The 17,703-nt window shown below is 44.2% G+C and overlaps 1 protein-coding gene across 1 annotated transcript in view; it reads right to left on the reverse strand.

The window, feature by feature from the left end:
- Positions 1-500: 500 nt before the first annotated feature.
- grk4 (G protein-coupled receptor kinase 4) overlaps positions 501-17,703 on the reverse strand; it is a 185,187-nt gene continuing 167,984 nt past the window's right edge. The window contains exons 12-16 of the mRNA XM_063049532.1: positions 15,952-16,160; positions 13,598-13,735; positions 6,238-6,375; positions 3,225-3,356; positions 501-2,448 (exon numbers count right to left, since the gene is read on the reverse strand). Coding sequence (XP_062905602.1) covers positions 2,392-2,448; positions 3,225-3,356; positions 6,238-6,375; positions 13,598-13,735; positions 15,952-16,160 — 674 coding nt within the window. The 3' untranslated portion in view covers positions 501-2,391. The remainder of the gene's footprint in view (positions 2,449-3,224; positions 3,357-6,237; positions 6,376-13,597; positions 13,736-15,951; positions 16,161-17,703) is intronic.

A 17,703-nucleotide genomic window follows, 5' to 3' on the forward strand; every position in this document is an offset into this window, starting at 1 on the left:
GTTCAGGAACAGTTATTACCCTCAACCATCAGGCTCTTGAACCAGAGGAGATAAATTCACTCAACTTCACTCCCACCATCACTGAACTGTTCCTACAACCTATGGACTCACTTTCAAGGACTCTTCATCTCATTTTCTCAAAATTTATTGCTTATTTATTTATTATTATTGTTTCTTTCATTTTGTATTTGCAGACTGGTTGAACAACCAGTCTTTCATTGATTCCATTATGGTTATTATCCTATTGTGGATTTATTGAAAATTCCCACTAGAAAATGAATCTCAGGGTTGTATATGGTGACGTATATGTAACTGTGATAATAAATTTACTTAGAACTTTGATAAACAGTTCGTGGAAACGAGCTGAAGTGATTCAAAGAGCTGTTGGAGGAGACCTTTTTTTAAGCTATGGACCCCAACCATTAACCAAGGGGCCCATGGACCCCATTCATCTCGATGAATGAACCAACCTCATTTGAAAGAGAAAAGATAAGCTTTATTTGTCACATACCCATCAAAACATACAGTGAAATGTGTTGCTTATGTCAAATCAAATGAGTGAGGGTAGTGGTGTGAGCTGCTCACAGGGGTCGCCATGCTTCTGGCACCAACACAGTATGCCCACTGTCTGTAAGCTGGCCGTCCTTGGAATGTGGGAGGAAACCCACGGGGAAACATGCAAACTCCTTACAGACAGCAGCAGAGCCACCCCTGATCCTACAGCTAGCACTGTAGAGTGTTGTGCTAACTGCTACTGTGCTACCCACTGTGAATGAGTGAAAGGTGGCAAAACTGACGAATTCCAGAACACCCAGAGCTAAAAAGCTGAGGCATCACCTTGGGAAAGCAACTGGAGACCAAGGAGCTGTATACAAATGGCAGTATTTATTCATTTAAAACGTTCCAACATAAAAACATTGGTTAACAACCTACTAGGATTCCCAGTTCAGAATGGATAAATTCACCAAATTTTTAAAAAAGAGATAAGTCTAACGTTAGCATGAAAACAGTCATCAAATGTAACGAAATGAGACCTATTCCACGTTTCTAGTATTCAGACAAAGCCTAACCACAGATACAATATACAACATGCTCGTTTTAAATACAAGTGGAGAATATTTAATGAGAACACACAACATCTAAAAAATAAAATGGCACTTAGTGCAAGACACAAACCACTAAAGTCATTATTTTTTTTGAACAGAGAGGTCATTAAATTAAATCTTTCACAGCTTTTAGAAAATGAATCATAGATAAAACACCCAACATAAAAGAAAATAGAGTATTTTTTATAAATGGTTTGGTACAGATGGATCTGACATTGTCAGAACTGAGTTTTTGTTAAGGTAAGATGGGAATGTTTCCGTTGATCTATTGAGGTTGCAAAGCATTCTGTGTGTTGCCAACAATGGTTCACATCGGTCAAATAAGCCACAGTTTAAAATTGCACAGAGGTCAAGAATTCTTAATGGACATTAACCTGACTCGGTCCATCAAGCCAAGATTATGAATGATCATTTATATATTCATGGGACAAGGTTACCAGTGGGGGAAAAACTGAGGGTGTCACATTCTATCAGATTGGAAGAGGTATTGAATCTACCTGATGCAGTTTGTCATTGCATTGCCCTGCATTATATGGTGCTTTGCAGGTTAAATGTGTCCTATTTCCACCAGACCATGAATCACTGGCCCTGGTTATGATCCACTGCGGATGATTAGCCATAGGGCCCATAAGCACAGCGGAGGTCCAATTCCAACAAGAAGAAAAAATAGAAGCAAGCGTAGACTAGATCCACACTATTTGCACTTGAGGTGGAGTTTAACTGTACACACACGCGCCCTCACGCACGCACACACAGTGCGATTCCAGGCCACAATCACACTAAAGTACACTTCCTCCCACGGGCATATGTACACATGAAGAACCAGTCACATACATACACACTCACACACACACGTGCGTGCGCATATTTACAGACGCGCAGCACACATTGATTTCTCAAGAGCGACTGCTACTGTATAGGCCCACTCCATATGAAATAAAATCCAGCTAACTGTCACGAGTTGCTAATAGCACACATTTACATTGCTGTGCTTCTTTTGTTTTTAAAAAAATAATTAAAAATAAACTTTTAAATAGATAATTCACAAAGTCATTCCTGCTAAAATTAACATACGCATTCAAGTGGTACTTAATATATGGCTTTTTGTACAACTTTAGTTAAAATATACATCTAAGACATAATTCAAATATAAATGTACAAAATATGTAAACTCATACAGCAGTTCTTTTTGTTGAAATATAATACACTTTAATACATGTTCCCAGTTTAACCTGAAATCTATTAATTTCCTTTGTTATTCAGGAAAACCTACATTTGGCTCAAACTACAGGGTTTTTGAAGGGTCATCTTCTTCCTCACTGAAGCTACTTTTGAAACACATCTGCAATGAGAGAAGTGCAAATGAGTCAAGGCAGACAGAAGCTTGAAGGGAGCAGCAAACAGAATTTGATTCAGTATCACGTAAGACCATAAGACATAGGAACAGAATTAGTCCATTCGGCCCTTTGAGTCTGCTCCACCTTCCCATCATGGCTGATTAAATATTCCTTTCAACCCCATTCTCCTGCCTTTTCCCCAGAACCTTTGACACTCTGACTAATCAAGGACCTCCACTTTGAATAGGCCCAATGACTTGGCCTCCGCAGCCATCTCTGTCAATGAATTCTACAGATTCACTACCCTCTTGGCAAAAGAAATTCTTCCTCCTCTCTGTTCCAAATGGACATCCCTCTATTCGATGCTGTGTCCTCCAGACCCGGACTCCCCAGTTAGAACAGCTTTCCTCAGTGCCTCTTCCTCTCTCCCTACACTTTTCATCCACAGGCATGTAAACATTTCCAAGGTAGTCCGCAATGCAAGTTAAAGGCAATGATTCAATCCATTAATCCCATTTGATCACTCTTCATCAAAAAGCTTCAAATCTTTCCTTTTCAAGTATTTATTCGATCGTCCTCTGAATTCCCTTCCACCACCATTTCAGACAGCCTAAACACATCTCAATAAAGTCTCATTCTGCAAAGTAACTCTTCCTCCAACTTGATGGCATAAATATCAACTTCTCTGACTTATGCAAATTTCTCCCCCTTCTCTTTTTCCATTCCTGTTCCCCCTCACCCCTTCTCTTCTCCTCACATTCGAGAATGGGAAATAGCTCACCTCTCGACGGCAAAGTCTATACCAAACGCCTCGCTTGGGAGGTGGCTCGGGCTTGTTGTTGTCCAGGTCCGGTGACAGGGTCCCATCACTCCCGTAGGTGTTCACTTCTTTAAAACACTCTGTGTCAATCATCTGTGGGACAATTTCAAAAACAGTACATAAATGAAGAATAAATTACCTTGCTTTCTTAGCAACCTGTAATGGGAAATGGAGAAACAAGAGACTGCAGATGCTGGAGGAACTCAGTGGGTCAAGCAGCATTTGTGGGGGTAAAGAAACAGTTGGCATTTTGGTTTGAAATCCTAGTGTAGTTCAGAATCAGAATCACTGACATTAGTTCAAATTTGTTATTTTGTGGCAGCAGTACAGTAGAGGCAATGTTCCCCCTAAGGTGTGCACACACACACATCTTTTGATACGAGCGCACAAAGAAATTAAAACTGCACTCAAAAGGCTGTCATCTTCTACCTCGTTGGCATGTTAAGTATATTTCACAATTGGACACAATCACATTTCATTTTCCAGTTTCTGATGCGGACGGTGTTGACAATGTGGAGTTTGCGATGATGTGTCTGCAGATTTGTGAACTGGCTTACTTATAACTGTTTTATTGAAGAAATTTTTCAGTGTGCACATACTGTCACTGGGCAAAAAATTGCACAGCCCAAGAGTTTTGCATACACTAGTCATTACAAATTAGAGAACATTGAGTTCGGGCATAAATTACAATAAGTTACAATCAAAATAAATAAATAGTGTGGAAGAGGAATATCGAGGCATATTCATGAAATCTGACAACAGAAGGGAAGAAGCTGTTCCTAAAATGCTGAATCCACAGACTCTCATTGTTATAAGATGATGAGAGGCATTGATCGTGTGGATAGCCAGAGGCTTTTCCCCAGGGCTGAAATGGCTAAATGGCTAACATGAAGGGGCACCATATCGCAGCCACCACCCTGCGACCAGACATTGTCCTAGTGTCTGAGTCTACTAAGCAAGTGGTGCTGCTGGAGTTGACAGTCCCATGGGAAGATCGCTTGGAAGAGGCCTTTGAAAGGAAGCTCTCCAAGTACGCAGGACTGGTCAGCAACTGTCAGCAGGCTGGATGCAGAGCGAGGTGTCTCCCAGTGGAGGCTGGTTGTAGGGGATTCGCAGCCCGTTCCTTAGCCAGAGCCTTCAGCAATTTGGGCATCGAGGGAGAGAGGAAGAGGAGAGCCATCCGCAGTACCACCGATGCGGCAGAGAGGGCCTCAAGATGGCTGTGGCTCAAAAGAGGGGAGCCATGGAGTCATAAGTAGCTAGCCATCTGGACACAAACTGGGGTCTGATCAGCCCCGGCTGGGTCACCTGGAGGAGGGTGTATGATGTTGGAAGACCCGAAACACCCGATGATTCCAGGAACATCACTGAAGATGTGTCCAGAAGCATCAATAGATGTATGTACACAGCTAGGGCTGGAAATAGGTACCAAGGGGATGTCAGTAGTAAGTTTTTCACACAGAGAGTGGTGGTGCGTGGAATGCACTGCCAGTGACAGTGGTGGAAGCAGATATAATAGAGTCTTTTAACAGCCTCTTAGATAGGTATGCGGAGCTTAGAAAAATAGAGGGCTATGTGCTAGGGAAATTCTAGGCAATCTCTAGAGTAGGTTACATGGTTGGCACAACATTGTGGTCCGAAGAGTTTGTAATGTGCTGTAAATTCCTATGTTCTACGTCTTTCAGTCGAGTCCGACTCTTCGTGACCTCATGGTCCACAGGGTTTTCATGGCACAGATACTGCTGCTGCCCAGGTTGGGACCCGGCTAGGTTTGAACTCAGGGCTGTCTGCCTTGAAGTCCAGTGCTTTCACCAGCTGGCCCACAGGCTCTCATGTCTCACCATTAATTCTGATAGCAAGAATACAAAGTATTCTCGTAATCTCTCATTGATTATGGATGTGACTTTGCACCTCACTGCCTGCCTGCACTTTCTCTGTAACTGTAACACTTCATTCTGCATTCTGTTACTGTTTTCCCCTGTACGAACTCAATGCACTGATGTGATGAATTGATCTGTATGGATGACATGCAGAATAAAGATTTTCACTGTATCTCAGTACATGTACCAACTTACCAAATTAATTATCCATTTTAATTAACGTTCATCAATTATAAACCATTTAATAACAGGCATAGGTAGAGAGGACATCCAACACCGTTTTCCCCAGGACACCCTCTGCTAATACCAGAGGACGCTTTTAAGGTGAGGGGAGATGTCAGAGGTAGGATTTTTCTACACAGAACAGTAGGTGCATGGAATGCACTGTTGGGGTGGTGGTAGAGGCAGATACATTAGGGACATTTAAGAGATTCATAGAGAAGCAAATGGATGAAAGAAAAATAGAGGGTTATGGACTGTGCCCTCCAAGAGGATCACAAATTTATCGTGGTTTGGAGACTCGTATGCTTCAATTACCTGGAAAGCTGTAACTGGAAGTCAGGGCTTTATGCTTTGGCTCTTGGTGGGGTCACTTATGCCAAACAGGTCAAAGGGTAGAAATCAGACCAAGAGTGGTCCATTGGTTCTCCATGTTCGGGGGTTCAGCTCAGGGCTAACAACCCTGACTGGTCAAACAAAACTGTTACGGAAACAGCAATGAAGGATCCCTCTACATCTGTGTGCAATTGTATTCCCGAGTCTCCACCCGGGACTTGGCATGACTGAAAACTGAGAGGAAGCTACTGCCACAATGAAGGAAGCCCTGAATACCACCAGGAAGATGGCCAAAGACAGACAGAGATGCAGGACTTTCACTGCTGCCCTAAACACCAGCAGGCATAACAGGCAGTAAGTAAAGTAAGCATTGGTTGTGTTGAAGAGAAGAATTAAATTGATTGTGGATTAGGTGAAAGGGTCAGCACTACATCGGGGGGTGAAGGGCCTGTACTGTGCTGTACTGTTCTATGTTCGATAAACAACAATCTCAGATGTTTTAAGTTAGCTGCCATGTATCTGCATGCAGTGTAACTTACCTCATTTTGCCAAGGTATAGAGACGCTGCCAGTGACAAACTTCGAGTAGAAGTCATCGTCTGTTGGATCCAGGTTCACCCCTTTGACTGTGGAGAACTGCTCGATGTCCAAGACGTCTTTGCAGTACACTGCTCTGGGCTGGAATGCAAACAAATAAATTTCTACAAATCCTTTCAGGTGGATGGCTTAGTATTTTCAAGTGGGCCTTTTCGTTTTCTCTAGGAATGAACCCAACAGAATTCCATGAGATCTGCACGATAGAGTAATGGTTAGCATAAGACTTTACGGCTACAGTGAATAGGGTTCAGTTCTTGCCACTGTCTGCAAAGGAGTTTGTACTTTCTCCCCATTACAGTGTGGGTTCCCCCAGGTGCTCTGCTTTCCTCCCACATTCCAAAGATGTACGGGTTAGTAATTTGTGACCATACTATGTTGGTGCACTTCCTAAGGTTGTCATAGCCAGCCAGGGTGGTAGTGGGGATAAGCTCCCACTACCTATAAAGTGCTCCAAATGGTGTGTGTCTCTAACAGCCTCTGACAACCAAGTCCAACTTCTGGCCTTCACATGTGGCTTAGCTACTAGGCCCGGCTGAGGTATTTCTATTGACAAGAGAAGGGGAAAAAGCGGACCACTGGCCCCTCAAAACCAGTTGCTTCGGGCAGGTGGGGCTTGTCAGCCTTGGATGGCAGCCCACCTAGGAGAAGAAAAACTCTGATTTTAAACGTCCGCTGCCTTGTGGCCATACCCACCCATGGGAAAGGTTTTGGGAGTAAAGTCCAATGAAGAAATCCAGAGCTGGGGTCCCTAAGGCAGTTTGATGTTGTTTACAACTTCACTCTGGCGATCCCTGCGACGACACTGGTGCCAAGCTGTATTGGTGTTTGACCTTCCCTTGGACTACATCAGTGATGTGGAGAGGAAGAACCTGCTGTATGGACAACAGCCAGTTCTTCAAATCTTCCCACCCAGGCTTGCGCCCTGAAGAGGACACAGTCCACCAGAGGAGCAAACCCATGATCCCCTGCGATCAACGGCTGCCTACTACTACTATGTTGGTGCCAGAAGTGTGGTGACATTTGCGGGCAGCACATCTGCAGACTGTGTTGGTAGTTGACACAAGCAACACATTTCACTGTACAGTATGTTTCGATGTACATGTGCGAAATGAGTTCATCTTTATCACTGACATGGGTCGTGAAACTTGATGCTTTGCAGCAATAGTACAGTACAGGACATGAAAGTTACTGCAAGTCACAACAAATAAAATACAGTGGATTCCTCTTAACTGGAACTCATCAGGACCAGCATATTTTGGCCAAATTAAGCGGTTGTCCCAATTAGCCGAAGTTTCATGGAAATAGTTAAAAAGGTATTAAAAAAAAAGGTAAACTGAATAATAAATTAGATAGGCAAATGTAATAAAGAACAAACTACAAACTACCAATACTACTGCAGTACTATAACATTGTGTATTGGTTCCTAATACTTATAGACAGAGGAATTCATCTGCACTGGGTTCTTTTGACTGTAAATGAGCAAAATCAGCGCAACGTACAGCCTTCATACAATACTGTTGATGATTGCATCCTCCAAATCTTCAGTTTCATTGCAACATTCAAGATGATTGTCGATACCTTCAAATTCTTCATTGTTTCTAACATGAAGTAGAGAAATAGTTTCATTTTCATTCCCAGCTGTTTTGAGCATCCCCAAACATGAATAGAACATGCAGTGAGCAAAACAGTTCAGAATTGTCTTACTGCTTATTTGTCACCAACTATCAGGGACAAAAATCGCTGCTTTTTGAACAAAACACACGCAACTGATGCCATTTAAAAACTGTTTGCTCGAAGCCCTGCATTGTGTCTAATGGTAACACAACTGACGCTAGTTCAGCAAGTCCCCTGCCACAATTAAGTGGCATATTGTTTCAAAAAAATGAAGGGAATCCCAGCTATTTTCTTGTTTAGTTCTTGTTCTTTAAGTGTTGTCCCAAATAAGCAGCTGTCCTGATTAACCGATGGCCCAATTAACCAGAATCCTCTGTAAGAACAACAACATATTTATGAGGAAGCAATTTAGAGGAGGTCGGTACAGTGTGTGCATATCAGCATGAATCAGCTGAACACATTGGCCTATTTCTATGTTGCATGTTAGATGCAACTTGACACAGTAATTTCCTTTAAATCATGATGTTTGTCCCAGCTGATTTCTCATCTGCAGTAGAGGACCACAGGATGAGCACAAGGGTCTGGACACATGCTGGACTGGAGAACTGAGTTGGATCGACTGCGAGAATGTGGCAAGTGAGCGTACGGCCGACTGATCGCACAGGGAATCGACTGCACCTCCCGCACGTGGAAGGCACTCTTTATTGTGCAGGCTCTCAGTCACGCAATGTTTCATCTCAGCAAACCAGGTTCGTCGCTCCTGCACCGCAAGTTACCCAGAGTATACCGTGGCTGACATAACCCAGTAAAGACGTTTAATCACACTACTCCATTGTTGTTCTTGCTCTGTGCATATGTAACAAGAACTGTGGTAGCATGACATGGTCAGAAATCGTGGTTGCTGGATGAACTGTGAAGGCCAGAAGTATCAGGTGGACATCATGGTTCCCAAGGAACTATTTAAAAGTTATCTCTGGTTGTCTAAACCAATAAATCCAAAATTTTCTGGCCATTCTCACACTATTGCTTGTAGGAGCTTGCTGTGCACAGATCAGCTGCTGAGCTTCCTGCATGAATACACTGACTGCTCTTATTTTGTTTTATTTAGAGAGAGAGCACGGAATAGGCTCTTCCGGACCAAACGGGCCGTGCCGCCTAGCAACCCACCTATTTAACCCCAGCCTAATTCACGATGACCAATTAACCTACTTACTGGTACGCCTTTGGACTGTGGGAGGAAAACGGAGCACCCGGAGGAAACCCACGTCCACATGGGAAGGATGAACAAATTTCTTAAACAGACAACGCCGGAATTGAATTCTGAACTCCATAACTCACCAAGCTGTAATAGCGTCACACGAACCATTACACTACTGGGGCAACCCAAGTTACTTTGGCTGTGAAGGCTTTTGCAGCATTTCAAAAAGGACGTGAAACACGCTATGTAAATGCAGATCCTCTCAGGGTAAATCTTGGCTTGGACTCTGGGACAAATTTCCCCCCCCCCATATCTCTTCAAGATGGTGACCTGGGGTGATTAAAGTTGAACTGAAGACCAGGGCCTGGCGTCTGCAAGGTTTCCCTGTGACCCTGTGGGTTTCTTCCCAATGCTCCCATTGCTTTCCACGTCCCAACACGTGCGGAAAGATAGGTCAATTGCTCGCTCTAAATTCCCCTTAATAATGGTAAGTCGTCGAACCTGAGGGGAGTTGACGGGAATGTAAGGAAAATAAAAATGGGATTAATATAAAATTCATGGGTCAATGATTGATGGCTAGCATGGACTCATTGCCCAAAGGTCCTGTTTCCATGATGTTTCTTTCCGTATCCTAAATTCCAACAGTAAATCAAATGGATAACTAGGGAATTATTGATGAAGAATATCCCCCTTTCAAACCCTAATGACCTTACATTTCGCTCTGTTAAAGATAAAGGTTTGTGTTATTTGTCACATACAGCATATGTACGGTGAAATGCACTAAACAGGTTCATCACAAGGCTGTGAGCTTAGCCCCCTGCGCTACTCGCTACTCACTGACTGTGTGGCCAAGCACAGCTCTAATGCCATGTTCAAGATTGCCGATGATAACCACCGTTGTGGGCTGAATCAAAGATGCTGATGAATCAGCACAGGAGAGAGGTTGAAAATATGGCTGAGTGGTGTCAAAACACAACCTCTCGCTCAATGTCAGCAAGACCAAGGAGCTGAACGTAAACTTCAGAGGAAAACCACAGGTCCATGAGCCAGTCTTCATCAGAGGTGGAGAGGGTTAGCAACTTTAAACACCTGGGTGCTACTGTTTCAGAGGATCTGAACTGGGCCTAGCACGCAAGTGAGCTAGTGCCTCCACTTCCTTATGAGTTTGTGGAGATTCAGCATGACATCTAAAACTTTGATAAACTTCTGTAGATATGTAGTGGAGAGTATATTGACTGGCTACATCACAGCCTGGTATGGAAACACCAAGAATCTTGAATGGAAAATTGTAGATAAAGTAGTGGATATGCCCAGTCCATCAAAGGTAAAGCCCTCCCCATCATTGAGCACATCTACATGAAACGCTGTCACAGCAAAGCAGCATCCATCGACAGAGACCTCCACCACCCAGGACATCCTCTCTTCTCACAGCTGCCATCAGGAAGAAGGTACAAGAACCTCAGGACTCACATCACCAGATTCAGTAACAGTTATTACCTGTCAACTATCAGGCTCTTAGCCAAAAAGGGATAACTTCACTCACCCCGTCACTGAACTGTTCCCACAACCAATGGACTCCTTTTTGTGTTTTTCCCCCTCCCTTCCTGTATCAATTAAATGGCCGTGGTGTGCTCTTTGTGCTGGATGTTGGAGAACTCGGAGACCCAGAGTCTCCCGTAAAGTGCATCTGGCTGCAGCTCCCTGAAGACCATGTTAGGGATCAGGAGTGGATGATCTTCGGCTTGTACGGGAGGGCGAGGAGATAACTATCAAAGTTACAGGGAAGTAGTCACCCCGAAGTGGCGGGAGGCGAGTAGCTGGGTGACCGTCAGGAGAAATGGACATAGGCAGTTAGAGTAGTGCACCCCTGTGGCCATTCCCCTCAAAAACAAGTATACCGCTTTGGATACTTTTGTGGGGGGTGACCTCCCAGGAGAATGACATGGCAACTGGGTTACAGGCACTGAGCATGGGTCCGTGGTGCGGAAGGGAAAGAGAGAGAAGAAGGGATCAATAGTGAGGGGAACAGACAGGAGATTCTGTGAACATGAATGAGACACCCGGATGGTACGTTGCCTCCCAGTTGCCAGGATCAGGGACGTCTCAGAACGCGTCCGCAACATTTTGAAGAGGGAGTGGGAGCAGCCAGATGTCTTGGTACGTACTGGTACCAAAGACATAGGAAGGAAAAGCAATGAGGTCCTGAAAAGAGAACTTAGAGAGGTAGGTAGAAAGCTGAGAAGCAGGACCTCCCAAGCAGTAATTTCTAGATTGCTACCTGTGCCAAGTACCAGTGAGGGTAGAAACAGAATGATCTGGCAGATTAATGCATGGCTGAGAAGCTGGTGCAGGGGGCAGGGCTTCAGGTTCTTGGATCATTGGGATCTCTTCTGGGGAAGGTATGACCTGTTCAAAAGTGACGGGTTGCTGGACCTGAGGGGGACCAATATTTCAGAAGGCCTTTGACAAGCTGCCACACATGAGGCTGCTCACCAAGTTAAGAGCCCATGGTATTACAGGAAAGTTACTAACATGGTTAGAGCATTGGCTGATTGGTAGGAGGCAGCGAGTGGGAATAAAAGGATTCTTTTCTGGTTGGCTGCCAGTGACTAGTGGTGTTCCACAGGAGGCGATGTTGGGAACACTTCTCTTTATGCTGTATATAAATGATTCAGATGATGGAATAGATGGCTTTGTTGCCAAGTTTGCAGATGATATGAAGATTGGTGGAAGGGCAGGTAGTGTTGAGGAAACAGGTAGAATGCAGAAGAACTTAAACAGATTAGGAGAATGGGCAAGAAAGTGGCAAATGAAATACAATCTTGGAAAACATATGGTCATGCACTTTGGTAGTAGAAATAAATGTGCAGACTATTTTCTAAACAGGGAGAAAATCCAGGAATCTGAGATGCAGAAGGACTTGGAAGTCCTTGTGCAGAACACCCTAAAGGTTAACTTGCAGGTTGAGTCAATGGTGAGGAAGGCAAATGCCACGTTAGCATTGATTTCAAGAGGTCTAGAATACAAGAGCAAGCATGTGATGCTGAGGCTTTATAAGGCACTGGTGAGGCCTCACCTTGAGTATTGTGAACAGTTTTGGGCCCCTCATCTTAGAAAAGATGTGCTGGCATTGGAGAGGGTCCAGAGGAGATTCACAAGGATGATTCTGGGAATTAAAGGATTATCATACGAGGAACATTTAATGGCTCTGGGTCTGTACTTGCTGGAATTCAGAAGGATGACAGGGGATCTCATTGAAACCTTTCAACTGTTGAAAGGCCTAGACAGAGTAGGTGTGGAAAGGATGTTTCCCATGGTGGGAGAGTCTAGGACAAGAGGATACAGCCTCAGGATAGAGGGGCACCCTTTCAAAACAGAGATGTGGAGAATTTCTTTAGCCAAAGGGTGGTAAATTTGTGGAATTTGTTGCCACGTGCAGCTGTGGAGCCCAGGTCATTGGGTGTATTTAAGGCAGAAATTGGTAGGTTTTTGATTGGACATGGCATCAAAGGTTACGGAGAGAATGCAGGGAACAGGAGTTGAGGAGGAGACAGAAAAAAGGATCAGCTATGATTGAATGGCGGAGCAGACTCGATGGGCCAGATGGCCTAATTCTGCTCTTATGTCTTATGGTTTTATAGACTCACTTTCAAGGACTCTTCATTTCATGTTCTCGTTATTTATTACTTATTTATTTATACTATTGTTTCTTTTTTCTGCATTTTCACAATTTGTTGTCTTCTGTACTCTAGTTGAACACCCTGGTTGGGCGGTCTTTCATTGACTCTGTTACATTCACTATTCTATAGGTTTGATGAGTTTGCCCCCAAGAAAATGAATCTCAGGATTGTATATGGTGACATCTATGTACTTGGATAATAAAATCTACTTTGCACTGTGAAACTAAATTAGCAAGGATGCGCTGGGGGTAGCCCGTGTCAGCATACTTCTGGTGCCAACATAACAAGCCCACAACTTACTAACTTAACCTGTACATCGCTGGAATGTGGGAGGAAACTGGAGCTCCCAGAGAAAACCCACACTGTCACAGAACTCTTATAAAGATAGGTATACAGAAAAAGATTACTTGTCACCTGAACATCAACACATGCAGTGATTTATGCCATTTGTGTTCAATCAAATCAGCAAGGATAGTGCTGGGGGCAGCCCGCAAGTGTCACCCAAAATTCTAACATCAACAAAGCATGTCCACGATTTACTAATCCTGACCCTGTATGCCTTTGGGATGTGGGAGGAAACCAGAGCGCCAGGAGGAAACCCACACAATTGGGGAGAGCATACAAACTCTTCACAGACAGCAGTAGGAATCAAACTCCAATCTTCCAGCTGCGCTAACCGCTATGCTATTGTTTTCTACAGCGTTAGAGGCTGCAGGGAGGCCGAGGATTAAATTAAATCAATGTTCAGATCAATGTGGTTTGACTGTTTCTCATAACTCAGGGTTCTCATTTGCATCTTTCACACACTTACATCTGGAACAAAGGGAGGGTCCAACATGCTCGCTTCCAGTCTTTTGAAGTTGACGTTCCGAAAGATGGGATGTTGCTTCACTTCGGCTGCTCCTCCTCCTTGGCAACCCAGTCGCCCTTTCGAATCTTTAGTTAGTAACTACGAAAGGCAATAAAACCACTTCAGTCAATACAATTTGTACATTGATATTCTTAACAATGATATACAAAACTTAGACTTGGCTGCACTTAGAGTATTGTGGTCACCCTATACAGGATGTGGCATCTTTGGAGTGGGTGAAAATGAGGTTCACCAGGTTGTTGCCTGGATTAGTGAGTATGAGCGAGTTAATGATTAGTGAGTTAAAAGAGGTTGGGTGAACGTTGTTTTCTCTGAAGCATCACAGGCTGAGGGGAGACCTGACAGTAGTACAGAGAACCTTGAGAGGCACAGGCAGGGTGGCAGAATCATTTTCCCAGGGTGAAATTGTCAAATACTCAAGGACATCAGAGAGGGCAAGTTTGACGGCGATATGAAGGACAAAGAAGCAAATCCAAGGTTATAGATAGGGTGTGAGGCAAGCCTACCTTCATTGGTTGGAGCACAGAGTACAAGAGTCATGTTCAGAATCAGAATCAGGTTTAATATCACCGGATATGTCATGAAATTTGTTGTTATGTGGCAGCAGTACATTGTAATACATAACAATAAAGGCTGTAGATTACAGTAAATTTATATATACTTAAAAAGTTAAATTAACTAAGTAGTGCAAAAAGAAGAAAAGAAGTAGTAAGGTCGTGTTCATGGGTTCAATATCCATTCAAAGTCTGATGGCGGAGGGGACAAAGGTATTCATGAATCATTGAGTGTGTGTCTTCAGGCTCCTGTACCTTCGCCCTGATGGTAGCAATGAGAAGAGGGTACGTCCTGGGTGAGGGGGGGGGGTCCTTAATGATGGATGCCACCTTTTTGAGGCATTGTTCTTTGAAAATGTCCTGGATGCTGAGTAGAAAAACAAGTCAGCATGGACTAGAAGGGCAGAAGAGCCTGTTTCTGTGCTGTAGTGTTCTATGACTCCATGTGGTTTATGTGACCATTAAGACATTTAAAGTCATGAAGAGTACCCAGTTATCTGTCAGCGGTTGAGGTACCAAATCCACAAGCCCCTATTTCCATCTGCATAGAACAAAGAACCTAACGATGCAGGAGCAGGTCGGGCAGCATCTATGGAAGGGGATAAATAGTCAATGAATCGGGATTCTTCAGCAGGACCTAGGGTTTGTGTCAATCTTTTAACCTACTCTCACATAAACCTCCATTTTTCTGTCATCCATCTGCCTAATCCCTGAGTTTCTTAAATGCCCCTAATGTATCTGCCTCTACCACCACCCTAGACATTCCACACATCCACCACTCTGGAAAAAAACCTACCTCTGACGCCCCCCTATATTTTCCCCAATCACCTTAAAGTTATGCCCCTCATATCGGCCACAGCCATTCTGGGTAAAAGTCTCAGGTTGTCTATGCCTCTAACCTTGCGCACTCATGTTCTTTCATGAGTTCCTGGAGCGGAAAGTGTCAATGGGTTTAAAATACTATAAATATCAGAGTGACTTTGAATTTTGTTTTAAGAGTTTATTAACATGATGTCATGGAGAGTCTGCAGCAGTCTGCACCGCCAGCAGAACTCTGATCTTTAGGTTATACAGAGCTCATATTTATTTACAGCAAGATAAACAACTTGTCCCTCTGACTATACCCCTTGCCCATCCTCTGGGTTCCCCTCCCCTCCCCCTTTTCCTTCTCCCTGGGCCTCCTGTCCCATGATCCTCTCGTATCCCTTTTGCCTATCACCTGTCCAGCTCTTGGCTCCATCCCTCCCCCTCCTGTCTTCTCCTATCATTTTGGATCTCCCCCTCCCCCTCCAACTTTCAAATCTCTTACTAACTCTTCCTTCAGTTAGTCCTGATGAAGGGTCTCGGGCCGAAACGTCGACTGTACCTCTTCCTAGAGATGCTGCCTGGCCTGCTGCGTTCACCAGCAACTTTGATGTGTGTTGTTCACATAACTCTGTTTGGCATCCCATGGTCAATATATGATGAATCGCTTAAAAGACATGTCAATTATCCCTCAGCGCAAGTCTAACAGTTCTTCCCACTTCCTGTTATCAGGACTCATAATTTACCCCCCCCCCCGGCGCATCCTCCCTCCTGGTTCTTATTTATTGGAGTTCCTGGTTCTGCGCTCATCATCCAAGGTATTCTCGACACACATCAGCAGTCTTAGGCCCAGCTGTTCCAGAATGGTCAAGTATCCCATCAGCCACTAGTTTTAACTATTTCAACCACACTCAAAGATGAACCGGACTTGCTTACCATACTGCAGATGGAACGAGTCTCCGCTGAAAACTTCTCAGAATAATCTTCCCTGTCCTCCTTCACTCGGCGGTCGACCTCCTCCCGCTTTACCTTCTCCTTGCGCTTTCGGAAAGGTGACTGGCCCTGAATCATCTCAAAGAGCAGGCAGCCGAGGCCCCACCAGTCGGGGCTGAAGGAGTAACGCTCATTGTTGATAACCTCTGGAGCTGGGGAGGCAAACACAGGAGGACAATTACACACACACACACAATGTAGAGAACTGAATCCCAGCACACAAACTGGTTCAGTTCATCAGAGACTCAGACTACAGACAAAATACAATAGAGATTAGCTTTATTTGTCTAAACATACAGTGAAATGATTGTCTGAGTCAACGACCAGCACAGTCCAGCAGTATGCTGTGGGCAAACCTAGTGTCACCAACATAACATGCCCACAACTTGCTAGCCCATACGTCTTTGGAATATGGGCAGAAACCAGACCACCCAGAGGAAACTCATGCAATCATGTGGAGAACGTACAAACTCTTTACAGACAACACTGGAAATTAACCCCAGATCTCTAGCACTGTAATAGCGATATACTACCATGCTGCCTTACCTTAAACTGTTTAAGATGAGAAGGGAAAGATTTAACAGGAACCTGAGGGGCAACCTTTTTCACATAGAAGGTAGTAACAAGTTGGAACAAAGTCGTTGAGGCAGGCAGAGTAACAACATGTAAAAGACTCTTGGACAGGTACAGTACACAGATAGGAGGGGTTCCCAACAGCTTTATGCCACGGACCCCAGGTTGGGAATGCCTGGTTGAGAGGTTTATGGACCAAACACAGACAAGTGGACCTAGCTTAGACAGGCATCTTGGTAGCAAGGACCAGCTGGGCCAAAAAACCTGTTTCAATGTTGTATGACTAGCTGCATGTTGCCTTGAATTTCATGTACAAGACAGAAAATTTAATCATGCAGTAATATTTGTTAGTTTAAAAAATCATACCGTTTCTGTACATCTTATACAACTGCCACATTCTTGCCCCACACATAACCTGCCTACATCTCTGCACACCGCATTTCAAAGTTCAAAGTAAACTTATAATCAAGGAACATACATGCCATCATACGCAACTCTGAGATTCTTCATTGTTTTGCAATCAGAGTCGAAGAGGGTCAGAACTTACATGCAGTGCCCAAGACGGGTCCTCTGAAATGATACCACTAAGGAACCAAAAGTTGCTGACCCTCACCCTTGGGCAAGGTGTAGCACCAGCTTAGCCCCTCGATCAGGGTCATGTGAAGTCATGAGAGCAGGTGGTGAATGGTCGTATGAGCAGCTGGTGCAGATCACAAGTCCTGTGTGTGCAACCACTGAGGTTGGCAGACAATCTCTGAAGAGCATTGATAATGGCTGGGGGGTGGGGGGAGGGTCACTCAACTTGTAAAGTCACTGCCCAGAAGGCAGCAATGGCAAACCACTTCTGTAGAAAAATTTCTCAAGAAAAATCATGGTCAGGGAAAGACCATAATCATCCACGTCACACGACACGGCACAAAATGATGATGATGATAATCCTCTTTATCGCTGATCCCCCGATGAGTACGGGCTCTTGGACCACCGGTTTCCTCCTCCTGAAGTCAAAAATCAGCTCCTTGGTCTTCCTGACTTTGAGGAGAGGTTGATACTGTTGTAGCAGCGCTCAGCCAGATTTTCAATCTCCCTTGATTCGCTGAAGCCTACTTTCCCATCTTGATTTTT

This window comes from Mobula hypostoma, chromosome 5, assembly GCF_963921235.1.
Source record: "Mobula hypostoma chromosome 5, sMobHyp1.1, whole genome shotgun sequence".
NCBI lineage: Eukaryota > Metazoa > Chordata > Chondrichthyes > Myliobatiformes > Myliobatidae > Mobula > Mobula hypostoma.